This window comes from Podarcis vaucheri (genome assembly GCF_965113315.1).
Source record: "Podarcis vaucheri genome assembly, chromosome: 12".
NCBI lineage: Eukaryota > Metazoa > Chordata > Lepidosauria > Squamata > Lacertidae > Podarcis > Podarcis vaucheri.
Genome location: NC_138750.1, coordinates 7,507,061 through 7,519,949, shown reverse-complemented (window position 1 = coordinate 7,519,949; position 12,889 = coordinate 7,507,061). Strand labels below are relative to the sequence as shown.

General features: G+C 40.6%; 1 protein-coding gene across 2 annotated transcripts in view; it reads left to right on the top strand.

Moving 5' to 3' along the window:
• Nucleotides 1-12,889, top strand: part of POU6F2 (POU class 6 homeobox 2) — a 301,009-nt gene that overhangs the window by 65,701 nt on the left and 222,419 nt on the right. For both annotated transcript variants that reach the window (XM_082192837.1, XM_082192838.1), the window contains exon 2: nucleotides 3,947-4,118. In XM_082192837.1, the coding sequence (XP_082048963.1) occupies nucleotides 3,947-4,118 (172 nt within the window). The remainder of the gene's footprint in view (nucleotides 1-3,946; nucleotides 4,119-12,889) is intronic.

Below are 12,889 nucleotides of genomic sequence, written 5' to 3'. Positions count from 1 at the left end.
GTATCTATACAGTAGTACCTCGGGTTACATACGCTTCAGGTTACAGACGCTTCAGGTTGCAGACTCCGCAAACCCAGAAATAGTACCTTGGGTTAAGAACTTTGCTTCAGGATGAGAACAGAAATCGCGTGGCGGCAGCAGCAGGAGGCCCCATTAGCTAAAGTGGTACCTCAGGTGAAGAACAGTTTCAGGTTAAGAACGGACCTCCGGAACGAATTAAGTTCTTAACTGGTACTCCTGAGGTACCACTGTACTCATTTGTGAGAGAAAGGCGTTGGGAGTAAACCCCAAGGAAAAATCTGTACCGACTGCCTTGCAGAACATCTTCGGGAGAAGTAATGTCTAAAGAGTACAGTGGTACCTCAGGTTAAGAACTTAATTCGTTCTTAACCTGAAACGGTTCTTAACCTGAAGCACCACTTTAGCTAATGGGGCCTCCTGCTGCCACCGCACAATTTCTGTTCTCATCCTGAAGCAAAGTTCTTAACCCGAGGTACTATTTCTGGGTTAGTGGAGTCTGTAACCTGAAGCGTCTGTAACCTGAAGCGTCTGTAACCCGAGGTACCACTGTAAATGCTACACAAATCTGGAGTGGAGGCCCTAAGATGGTTGGATGGCGGCTTGTACGCCTCCTTCCAGCAAATCCTGCATTTGTGGTCTGCATTCCTTTGGACGACATCAGAAAGGTGGGTGGTCTTGTCTTCTGGGCAGCCCAGGACCTCCATATACGCTGCCCAGGCTTGCCCCCCCCCCCGAGAGGTCACTACGCAGTTTGACTTCATCCAGACAGATGTCAACAAAAAATCTGTTTGTTTATGCATTTATAAGCTACCGTGTCCCTTGTCCAGGGTATCCAAAACCATTTTAAAAATCACAGTTAAAATTGTAGATGGCAGCAATAAAAACAAGAGAGAGCTTTAAAAAACAAACAAACAAACAAACCCCACTCTGAGGCCTCATTCCCACAAGCGGTAAATGAGGCGATGTCTGGACAAGGAACCCACATGACGGAGTTCCTCCTCCACGCAAAATATTCTCTGAAAACTAGCACCTGGGGAGGTGGTTTCTAGACCAGCTTCATTCCTGCCAGATTTCGGGGCTCGCCTGCTGTCTGCCCAGAAAGTGGTATATTGCCAACATATTGGCTCCTTATGGGAACTAGTTCTCATTTCCTGGTTGAAAAGTTTTGCAACAAGCCCTTCCCATCAGGAGAGATGCCCTCAGATCTGCAGGTCCATGGAAGGTTTCAAAGGGATTGGAGGGTAACCAGGATTTCCAAGGCACTGCCAAGACTGGACTCCATCCGGTTAGCACCCAGATATTTCTGATGGATAGCATTTTTGGCCTTGGGCAAGGGAGACCTGGGTTCGGTCACTCCATCTAGGTGGCTTTGATGGCTTGGGTATGTTGTTCTATCTCAGCTTTACCTAGCCTCAAGGTTTGTTTTAAGGGCAAAATAGAGTAAGAATATGGATGTTGTCTTTTCCTTGGATATCACCTTAGATGCAAATTATTTGAAAACCAGACTGTTTGACAGCAGCATACACTTGAGTAGATGCTATAAAAATGCATTATGGAAAAAAAAATTAATTAAAGCCCACGAATGCCTGACTCTACACACCCCAAAGTCCATTAAAATGTCTGCCACATTCACACTAATTAATACATCACAAATACTAGTAGGCAAATTGGCATCGCTGATTAACGGTGCAATTCTTACTATGCCTACTCAGAAGGAAGCCCTATTGAATTCAATGTGGCTTACTCCCATGTAAGCGGATTCAGGATCACAACTTTAATTACATTCCAGGCAGGATGAAAACAGCCCAATTTATTTTCTGAAAAGCTCAAGGTAAGTATCGCTGGACTTTTAAAAAATAAAACACCACCAGCCAAACAACAACAACAACAATGGAGTAATGTTATTGGTTCCTATCTGCAATAATCTAATGCTGACAGAGAGTAGTATTTTATTTAGTAATTAACAGTGTAAAGGGGAGAGAAGCTGTCATGTTGGTTCTTAAGCTGGGGAATGTGATGAAAGATGATATCTCCGATCTCATCCTTTCCACTTGTTTAGGATTGTCAGGATGAGAAATGTCAGCATTATGAAAGCTCAGCTCTGCTCTTGATATGATAAAACCCTTCAAAAGCCAGTCTCCCTCCCTCCCTCCCTCGCTCCCTCCCTGCACTTGCTGCTTCTTTTTTTATTTATCCTGTTTTGTTAGATGGCAGAAATATAATTCTTTTCTTTCTTCCTATTATAAGCCACCATTTTTGTTTTATTATATGTTTCACAACCCCTAATGTCCCACTGAAAATTACCTTGTTAAATGACAGTGTTTCAAAGCCATGAATCCTCCCCCCCACCCCATTCCCTCTGAGGTTTGAAACAGTCAACAGACTGTAAAGAATAAATAATAAAAAAGTATTGATTATTTTGATGACTGTGAGATTCAATTAAGTATTAATTTTGCCCTCCAGTGGACCTATCAAGGTATTCAAAAGGGAGGGTTCGGCTTGAACTAAATGCGCGCTGAGTGCTTCAGCCTTAAATAGGGAGAAAATGTGTTTACCTACAGTATTTGAAGAAGAGTGCATTGATGCACAGAGTCCAATATTTAAGTGCTGTGCAAATTAAACCCTGGTGACAGTGACATTGTTTTCGGCGATATGAGTATTGACTAAAGAAGTGCATTTGATGACAGCTTAAACTATTTGTATTGATTAACATTTTCATAGATTATCATGTGTCATATCAAATTCACTTTTCAGACATGAATACATTAAAAAAACCCATAGGCAACCACATCGACCAATGTGCGGTTGGGGCAGAGGGAACATGCTAACCAACCTATTTCTGCGCTGGTCACCTGTTCTCTGCATAAGAACCATTTAGGCATGAACTTAGCAATAAATAGTTGGGAGATCGCACAACAAGGTCACTTGTTTCTTTTCGGCTCCCCATCCCCATCCCCACCCCAGTTTCTGCTGTTTATTGGCAAAACTGAAGAATGCTAGATTGTTTTGGAAATCATAACTGAACTCCCTCCCCCTGCCTTCCTCTGAATGAGAAGATCAAATAGATTCAGATAATCAGAAAACATTTGAAAACTATACATATATATTGCGTAGATGCGTTATGGAATTATAATGTCCCAAACACCCAGCATGATTGCAAAAATTTAGTAAGTATCCTTTGCTAGTTTTGTCTTTTTCAAATGTGAATATATATGTTTCTTTTATTTGTCTGCCTGCCTGTATATATCTATCTTTTTCCTTAAGTGTGAGATTATGGACTTTCAGAGCCTAATAACCCAAAGGCAAAAGTAAACCTTTCCTTGCCTTGTCTTGATTGTTTTTTGATTATATGAAATACTTGTGCCATTTGAATTATTACTTTGCAGTGTTGTGGAAACAGTTTTAATATTGTGAGCGTTGCTGTTTTGCTTCTGATTTGATTGCTATTGCTTTTCCTTTTGAGAAAGAGAGAGAGAGAGAGCTCTAGGACATTCGCAGGCTTAAAAAAAAGAAAGAAAAAAGCGCTGCTGGACCATCACCCCTTTCTTACCGCATTAAAGTAAAAGAGCGAGGTGTAAAAACATGCACACAAAAGCAGCACGTCCCACAATTAAAGCTGCGCTGCTTATGTCGCTTCCCCTGAAGTTTTCTCTCCCAAGCACCCGGAATCTCTCACATGCTAGTTGAGCTTTAATAGGGTGGGGAGTAATGGAAAACTCATTGGATCTGTAATAGCTCTTCACTTGACTGCAGCCAGCAATAACAGCAGGAGCAGCCAGAGATAAGAGAAGGAGTGTGTGTGTGTGTGTGTGTGTGTGTGTGTGCACAAGAGAGAAAAAGGGGAGAGAGGGAGTGAGAGATAGGAATACGCGCACCAAAGCTGCCACTTCCCTCCCCCCCTCACTCTTTTCCCCCCACATCCTAGGATCCAATGATAGCTGGACAAGTCAGTAAGCCCTTGCTGTCACTGCGGAGTGAAATGAATGCAGAGTTGAGAGGTGAGGACAAGGCAGCTGCTTCAGACAACGAGCTGAATGAGCCCCTGCTTGCGCCTGTGGAATCAAATGACAACGAGGACGCTCCCAGCAAGCTCTTCGGTAAGTCTGCCTAGGTCTTGCATCTTTGGGTGGCTCTTGCCTCCGCACTGGCTGGTGTCACAGGAGGCGAGAGGAGATGGGAGGCGAGAGGAGATGGGGACCACTTTCTGCGGAGCCACTTTGCTCACCTTGTCTCCCTGCCCAGCTTGGTGGCTGGCAAAAGTTTGATCTTGGAGGGGGGGATAGTTCTGTGCAGTTGCACAGCTGCCACCTGCAAGCTCTGGGGCAGTTCTCAAACAGCCCCATAGGCATCTTTGGGACACCCCCCCCCTGCTGCTCTTGCTACCTTTTGTCTCTTGGATGTTTCATTCTTGTGCTACCATGTTGTCCAGAAAAAAGTAATCACCTGGGCTAGTTGCTTTGGTTTTATTACGAATGACTGCGTTAAATCTGGAGGGTGCAGGCAGCCTTTCAAATTTTCCTTGCGCTGTCTCTGAACGCTCTCTTGTCCAGAGTAAACTTTTCTTAAATATTTAGAAGAGGAGCCCCCCCTTTTTTTGTTTGTCGCTCTTTAAAAAGAGATCATGTTTCTTCACCTTTGCTTAGCCATTATAATTCCACTTTAGGGAAATTTGATTTGAGTTTAATTCAGAATGATGCATTTTAAATGAAAGAAGGAAATGAAATGTGGACTAGAAATGTATTGAATGGTACATTCTGGCACACTGTGAGTAAACTGTGTGTTTTAAACAGCTGGATGATAGCTAAAGAAAACGTAGCCTTTCAGGAATATTGGTTTCATATCCAAAATGAAAATAAGAAGTGTGACACTCCAGCCCAGACATCTGTCATTCAAACCAGTGACACCCTGTAAGACAACTCAAGCAACTGTAATCTCTAATCAGAAAAGGGAGCAGAGCATGTTCGGGGTGTGTGTGCTTGAGTGATAGATGTTGATATATGTCTGTGCTGGAGCAGTACTACACAGCAGAATGTGACATTTGGATTCTACAGCAATTGCTTCTGAAAGAGACTCTTTTAATTATTTCCACGTGTTACTCTTTTTTAAAAAAGGGCTAGGAAGTCTGTACAGGATACATGCATTTGTATTTTACAAAAGTATCTTGTTTGGAAAAAGAATGCACCTTTTAAAAAACAACAACCAAAATTATTATTATTTTTGAAATCTGTAAGGAAGGTGAAGATATACTCAGATGTCTGTATTTTCACTACAGCAATAAGCTGCAAAATGATATTTGCAAGAGGTTCATGCAATATTGATCAAAAGAGATGCCCTATCATTTTAGAGAGACAGGTAGATGCACAAAAATAATGTAATTATATAACATGACCAACTGCATAATTATATTTGAATTATATAATGCCTACTATAGAGTGTCATTTCCTATTAAATGCAAGTTGTTAGTGATATCTATTTCTATGAAAAGAAGAAAAAATAAGACAATTTCCTTTTCACATGTGAATGTTTAGCTGCCGTCTAATTGAATCTATTTCATGCAGGGAGTGACATGTGATGTTTTCAAAAATTATAAAGCTGATATTTCCAAGTAACATCTGAACAATTTTAATAATCTTAAATGTCCAAGTATTTTGAAAAGTAAGAGATCGATTTAAAAAATCTGGCTGCTTTGGAAGCTGGCTGTCCAACACTATTTACTGCTAAATTCATTTAGACATCAAACTTAGAACAAAACTATTTGTACTCTTGATTGCTGTTCAATCAGGCTCTGTGCTTTAAGTACAGACATAAGTTTTATAATAAAGAATAGCATCTCCTTAATGATGATTATATGGTTATTTATAGTAGGAAACTTCTGTTCAGGTATTGCTAGAATAAGAATAATATTTCTATATTGTTTTAAATTGCCATATAATTAAATTGCAACAGGTCAGTTCATGATGAAAAATATGCAAGAAAAGTGACTAAAAATTAGATCTTAAATTAATATAAACACTGTGAAATCTCAATGATTTCAATGGCTATTTAGCACTTAAATCTTATATTTGTATCAATGGGACTTGAAACAGTTGAATTTTGGCTGATGGTTCCTTCTTTTAACAGTACCAAGAGAGCAAAAGATCAAGTTCCTAGTTTGCATGTATTTGATGCAGCTGGAGTGAATAGCTGTAAATAATCCTCTTTAAACCACTAACAGGCCAGTCCTATACATGTCTACTCAGAAACAAGACCCATTGAGATTATAGTACTCAATCCCAGGTAAATGTCACAGGATTGCAGCCTTAATCAGAAACAGTTCCATTGATTTGAGTGACAATGCTCGAGGGGGGGGGCACTAAATATCCCTGTATAGAAGGCACTTCTATAGAGTTGTACTTTGCATTCAGATTATATATACCTCTAATTAAGGGGAGATGTAGGAGGAGAAAGGGACGAGGCTTTGGCTATAAAAGGCAATAGAAGTGTATCAGAGACAAGTGGGAATGTTTAGACCATGTCATTCCTGTAATTTGTGATGTGATTTTGTATATTTAATTAAACAAAATTAGGACATTCAATTTTCTTGTCTGTAGAAGAGAAAGTTCCCCATGGCACTGTTGTCTTCCGTAACAATTTACCAGTGTTTAGAAAAGTTGGTGTCATTATTGGGGTCACATTTTATCATCACTGTTTATGTATCCGGATGTCACGCTTTCATCATTTAGTTAAACATTTTTATTATTGTATAGGGCTCTGCATCTTTGCCAAGAGTGCATCTCTTCTTAACGCAGACAAGGGGATGGAATAAGGGCTGAGGCCCTCAACTTCCACTCACCCCACCCCCCCGGCGTTGCAGTATCTCACAGTTTCCCACAATTGTAGTGTTGGACGGTTTTATGTGTTAATATCTGATAGGACATTGTCCAGGCAGCAGCTCCAGGTTTAGGTGGCAGAGATTCAGGATTAAGATTGATAGTACTCTTTCTACTTTCTCCTCTTCCTCCATCTTTTTCTTTTTTGGCTTGTGAAGGCAATACAACACAGGTCTGGCTCGCCTCCAAAATGTACACTTTGGCACCAGTGGCAGAGAGCTGAAGAACGCTAGTCTGAGTTTATTTAGCTTTCAAACAAATGCTAAGAACTTTGACAAAGATCCTTGGCTAACGTCACTGGTTTTAATATATTTTTATGTCCTAGTCTTCATTTTTGTGAAGTACCTTCATTTAAAAAGTACCTTCCTTCCGCAATGAAACCCTAATTCTTGTGCTCATCAGCTTATAAACATCTGATATCTTTCCTGTGCTTAATTCTGGGGAAATATTACCTGGGTGAACCTAAGTTCCATTTAAAGTGAATGCAAAAGTCGTGATAAAGGACCACTGTGTTCACTAAAGTATTACGTCAAGAGTAATATTTTGCTTAACTTGCATAGTTCTAAGAGCTACATTACACTAATGTGATATAAATCCAGATTTCATTGAGAAACATGAGGTCACAGAAGACCATGTAGCATTTAAGTGGTACATTATTTATTCCTATTAATAGTGGTATGAGGGGAGTTGATCCCTATTTTAGTTAGCATGAGAATATTAAGAAATAAGCAAAAAGTTTGTCAAATGATTTAATTTATAGGCTTGCCGCTGTGCAGAGAATTAATAAATATATGTTCACTGTAATAAATATATGTTCATTTCCAGTTCATGACATTGGCACACTTTTAGGTCTCTTACAAGCTTAACAGCAGACAGAATGTGTACTATATAATTTGACTCTGTGAATACTATTTCCCGCATGATGTTTTAAACCTAATAACAGTTTTAGAACAAATAATTATTAATCCTTGACATGGCATTTATATACACCATAACTATATTTTTGTTTTAAGCATTCACCACCAGCCTCTTCATGTGAACAGGCATAAAATACCAAGGGCTACAGCCCTGGCCATATTCCCTATAATAATTGTAGTGTCTCAGAGGTTTGCACCTCCACCTGTGTCCTGCATGCCCCTAAAAAGTCTCTTGCTGCAGTCCTACGGAATACCAAAGTTGTTCCCGGGTTAGGGGACAGGCTCTTTCTGGTGGTCTAGGGCCATTGGCAGCACCTTCTTCCCCTTTTGCCACAGCTCCTCCCCTTGGCTTGCTCTGTGGGGCTGTGCTGGGCCACGCAGAGACCGCTGCCTCCTGCAGGTCGTTGTCACTACCCGAGTTCAAGGAGTGGGTTGGGCTGCCAGAGGAAGAGGATAAGAAACTCTTTTAGGCTCCTACTCCCCGGCAGCACAGAACGATGCTGTTAGTACAGTGGTGCCTCGCAAGACGAAATTAATCCGTTCCGCGAGTCTCTTCGTCTAGCAGTTTTATCGTCTTGCGAAGCAACCCTATTAGCGGCTTAGCGGCTTAGCGCTATTAGCGGTTTAGCGGCTATTAAAGGCTTAGCGGCTTAGCGGCTAAAAGGCTATTAGTGGCTTAGCGGCTTAGAAAAGGGGGGGGAGTGAAAAAAATCGCAAGATGTTTTCGTCTTGCGAAGCAAGCCCATAGGGAAATTCGTCTTGCGAAGCGCATCGAAAAACGGAAAACCCTTTCGTCTAGCGGGTTTTTCGTCTTGCAAGGCATTCGTCTTGCGGGGCACCACTGTATCGAAACGTGGGATTTAGAACGTATAGTAAATAAAGTTCATCTGCAAAACCAAAGTCTTCCATTTGAGGTACAGCCCAACTGCCCCTGAAATCAGCTTTAGAAGCGACCGGCAATTTTGACTGGTCCTCCCAATCGGGTGGAGGAAAATAATACATTACATTAATAGTCAGATAGAATCCAATTCCAGTTTTCCTATATATGTAACCCAAAGTGAAAATCTATTTATGGTGTGGGAAATGGGAACATTTGAGCCAACTTCTTGACATGTTTTGTGAACATTTAAGACTGTTTAGTGATCATTACAACAGTGCCTGGAACACACACACACACACACACACACACACACACAGTACTCTTTGTTAGCACTAGTGGAGTTATCACAGCCTTCATCAACTTGGTGCCCTCCGGGAGTTTTGGACTACAATTCCCACCGGCCCCAGGCTGGGACTGATGGGTGTTGTAGTCTAAAACATCAGGAGATCACCACGTTGGTGAAGTCAGTTGCTTTATTGAATCAAAGTTACCTCTGCATATGCTGCACAACTTTTCAGAATTAAAGTGCTAAAATAATAAAATCCAGTGGTTTACTCCCTTAAAAGAAAAAGAAACAGGGCATAGCCAAATGTATATCCTATGTATAGCCCCCCCTGATTTCAGCAGAATAACTAGTTGAGATGCTGGGAGATATATGATTAGATCTCCTTTAGTGTTTGCTTTAGTTTAGGACAGCTGTGGGGGTCCCCAAATAGCACTTGGAGAATACAGTGGTGCCCCGCAAGACGAATGCCTCGCAAGACGGAAAACCCGCTAGACGAAAGGGTTTTCCGTTTTTGAGCTGCTTCGCAAGACGATTTCCCCTATGGGCTTGCTTCGCAAGACGAAAACGTCTTGCAAGTGTTCCGATTTTTCCCCGCTCCCCCCCTTTTTCTAAGCCGCTAAGCCGCTAATAGCCTTTTAGCCGCTAATCCTTTAATAGCCGCTAAACCGCTAATAGCGCTAAGCCGCTAATAGGGTTGCTTCGCAAGATGAAAAAACTGCTAGACGAAGAGACTCACGGAACGGATTAATTTCGTCTTGCGAGGCACCACTGTAGCACTAGAACAGGCACCACATACCTGATCTACAGGGAAAGGTTCGTAGGTGATTTAGATAAGGGGAGAAAAACACAATTCTAAAAGGTTACATACTCTCACACCTGCTCCTATTCAGCCCCTTCCCCAATAACTAAAACTAAAACAAACAAACAAATCCATAGAAGATCTGATCATGAATCTCCCAGCGCCTCATCTCCTTGGGCCTGTACTCTCAGTTAACTGTGTATAAGAATTATGGAATTACCCTTGGAGGCTTGGTTGCCATTGATTTCACTGGGAAAGAGTTATGCACGTTCTTAGCTCTCCCAATTAAATGGGCGAGACTTTCAGTGCTTAACTGGCTAGTTAAAAAACACAATTTTTTAGTTTTGCTTTCATTCATCTGCTGTCAGATGCCCATAGACATTTTAGGGGACAGAGCAACATCAAATATTGGCAGCTATTTAAGTAGACCACTAGGAAGTATTGATGTTTTGAGACCAAGGCCTGAAAAACTGTTTTGGGGCAGAAAGGACCGCTATTAGGAGATTGAGGTTTTTATCCATGCTATAGAGGACTCTAAGGTTTTTCTTAATGGAAAGTTTGGGGAATGAATTGGATGGTGGAAAATACTTTGCGACTCCTTGTTATGGTTTGGAATTTTCCATGTTCAAGGGGGTTCATGTTCTTGAACAAAATGCTTTTATTTTTAGAGTTCACCTTAAGAGTTGTATATAACCATATCTGCTCTGTATATAACCATATCTGCTCTGGTTAAAACACATTCATGATTTCGCAACATATATCAAAGCGTTTGGGCATATTCTTATCTAACATATGCAACATTTCCCCATCTATGTGCTTTGCTCAGAACAAGAAAGGAGTGCAACTTTCCCCCCAAAATGGATAAACAGTATAGTTTTGATGAATAAATAAACAATAGTTAATGATCAATCTGTCATTAATTATCTAGCAAACTACTTCAGTAACAAAGACTGTAGTCCAAAAGAGAAGAAGAAAAATGAAATCTCGGTACAGAGAAACACAGTTTGCAACTGAACTGCTCTCTGACTGCCAGACATGTACTTTGCTTTTCAGTATAAAAATCTGCTTGCCTCTTTGGCAGCAGAAACAACTGTGCTGAAAACTTTAGAGAATACTCCTGCTCTATATGCTGAAACTATTACAGCAGTATATGAACACACTATATGCACTATATGCTGAAACTATTACAGCAGTATATGAACACAGTCCTGTCCTGTGTTCCATGCACATTTTTGCCCCTGGGCTCCACATAAGTTCGCTGAGTGTATGAGTGGGAAATTACAGCCATAATATTTCCCTTATAGATATAAATCAGGCACTAATTTCTCTTTTGTATGGCAGACCACATGAATGTCTAAAATTGATGCTCTGAGCAACTTGGAGGAAGGAGACCTCACAACAAATAAACAAATACTGAGTAAATGTTTTATACAAAAGAAACATCATAACATGATTTCTTGGTCTTAAGTATAAATCCTTGCAGACATGTTCAGGAACAGCAATTTGGGTAATCATGCAAAACAAAATATCTTATGAAAATGGTTTGTAGAGAAAGGTTGTTGTAAAATATATGCTCACTCCTGTTTCATAACCAATGACTAGAACCTATTACTTAAAAGTGTTCTTACAATCTAACCCCAAAACTATTTACTTGGAAGTTAGCCACACTGCTATAAATAGAAATTACTCATATGTAGCTATGCATAATTAACTTTTGCCATTAATGTAAAATGTCAGATTAACCATCTGATCTAAGTGTATGCAGAACATTTTTCCTAATTATTTTAGTCCGTTTGTTTTCCTGTGCTGAAACCTTTAATTTCAATATTAATTACCATTTGTTTCTTTATTAATTTATTAAACTCAAATTTCTAATTTTTCTTTGACTTGTTTCTTTGACTTGGCCACCCAGAGCGGCTGGGGCAACCCAATCAGACGATTGGGATAGAAATAATAAAATTGTTATTGTTGTAGTTTTTATCTGACTTTTCTTTTTTGCTGTGGAGGTAACAGCAGATTTGGGTGGCTGCCCCTAGCGGTGCCCATTTTATATGCACAGAATGCTCTAAATGTTGCATCATTGGGGCATTCCAAGTGGGGGGTGGGGAATCACTGGCCACCACAAACATGTCAGCTTTCTCGCTAGAATGATCCAAAGTTCGGGGCATTTGGGAAAAATAAAATGTTGGGTGCAAAGTGTAGCTGCCAAAATTAGTTCTGCTGTTGCCTCTCTGGAGAAAGATAAGGCCCCCTTATCCGTACTTATTAGTACCTATTTATCTACTTGCACTGGTGTGCTTTTGAACTGCTAGGTTGGCAGGAGCTGGGACCGAGCAATGAGAGCTCACCCCATCGTGGGGATTCGAACTGCCGACCTTCAGATTAGCAAGCCCAAGAAGCTCAGTGGTTTAGACTACAGCGCTACCCGCGTCACTAAATTACATTTATGTGTTGCCTAATGTAAAATACCTCTATGTGACATGAACATACAACACAATTCAAAGAAACGGGCCTTATTGACTTCATTTTCTCATTCATTGAAAAATGAATGCAGCTACCCTCTGCTGATCCAGAGAGGCTGGCACATAGGCATGACGTGGCTCTCATATATACATACCCAGCAAGATCAAGAACCATGCAGGCAAGTGAATGTTGTTTGCATGATTACTGAGTTTTTCATGCTTCCTCTAGCAATCAGAGCTTAACCCACAGTTTCTGTTTCTGGATCTGGAACTGCAAATGTACCCCGGATTTGACAGTTAGTGCTGTCAGCACTGATGGTCTCTTTGCAAAATGAGGACATGGCATTCAGTCTCCTCTTGCTCCTGCACATATGACTACTGCTGTCAAAACTGACAGTGCCAATCATCCTATTGGCAGATACAGTTAATTTCATTGCTGTGCATGTGTACCAATGGATTGGGACCAAAGAGACAAAGATGACTGGTGTAGTTGAACCCACAATGACTGATTTAGCTGCTGTTAGCAAATTTTAAAAATAGTTTCCGTACCTTCAGATTTCATTTCATTACTTAAATTTCTACACTTTTGGCATATCAGGTAATACTGATGTGTACTATACTTTTCTCAGTTTCTTTTAAAGTATTTTTACCAAAT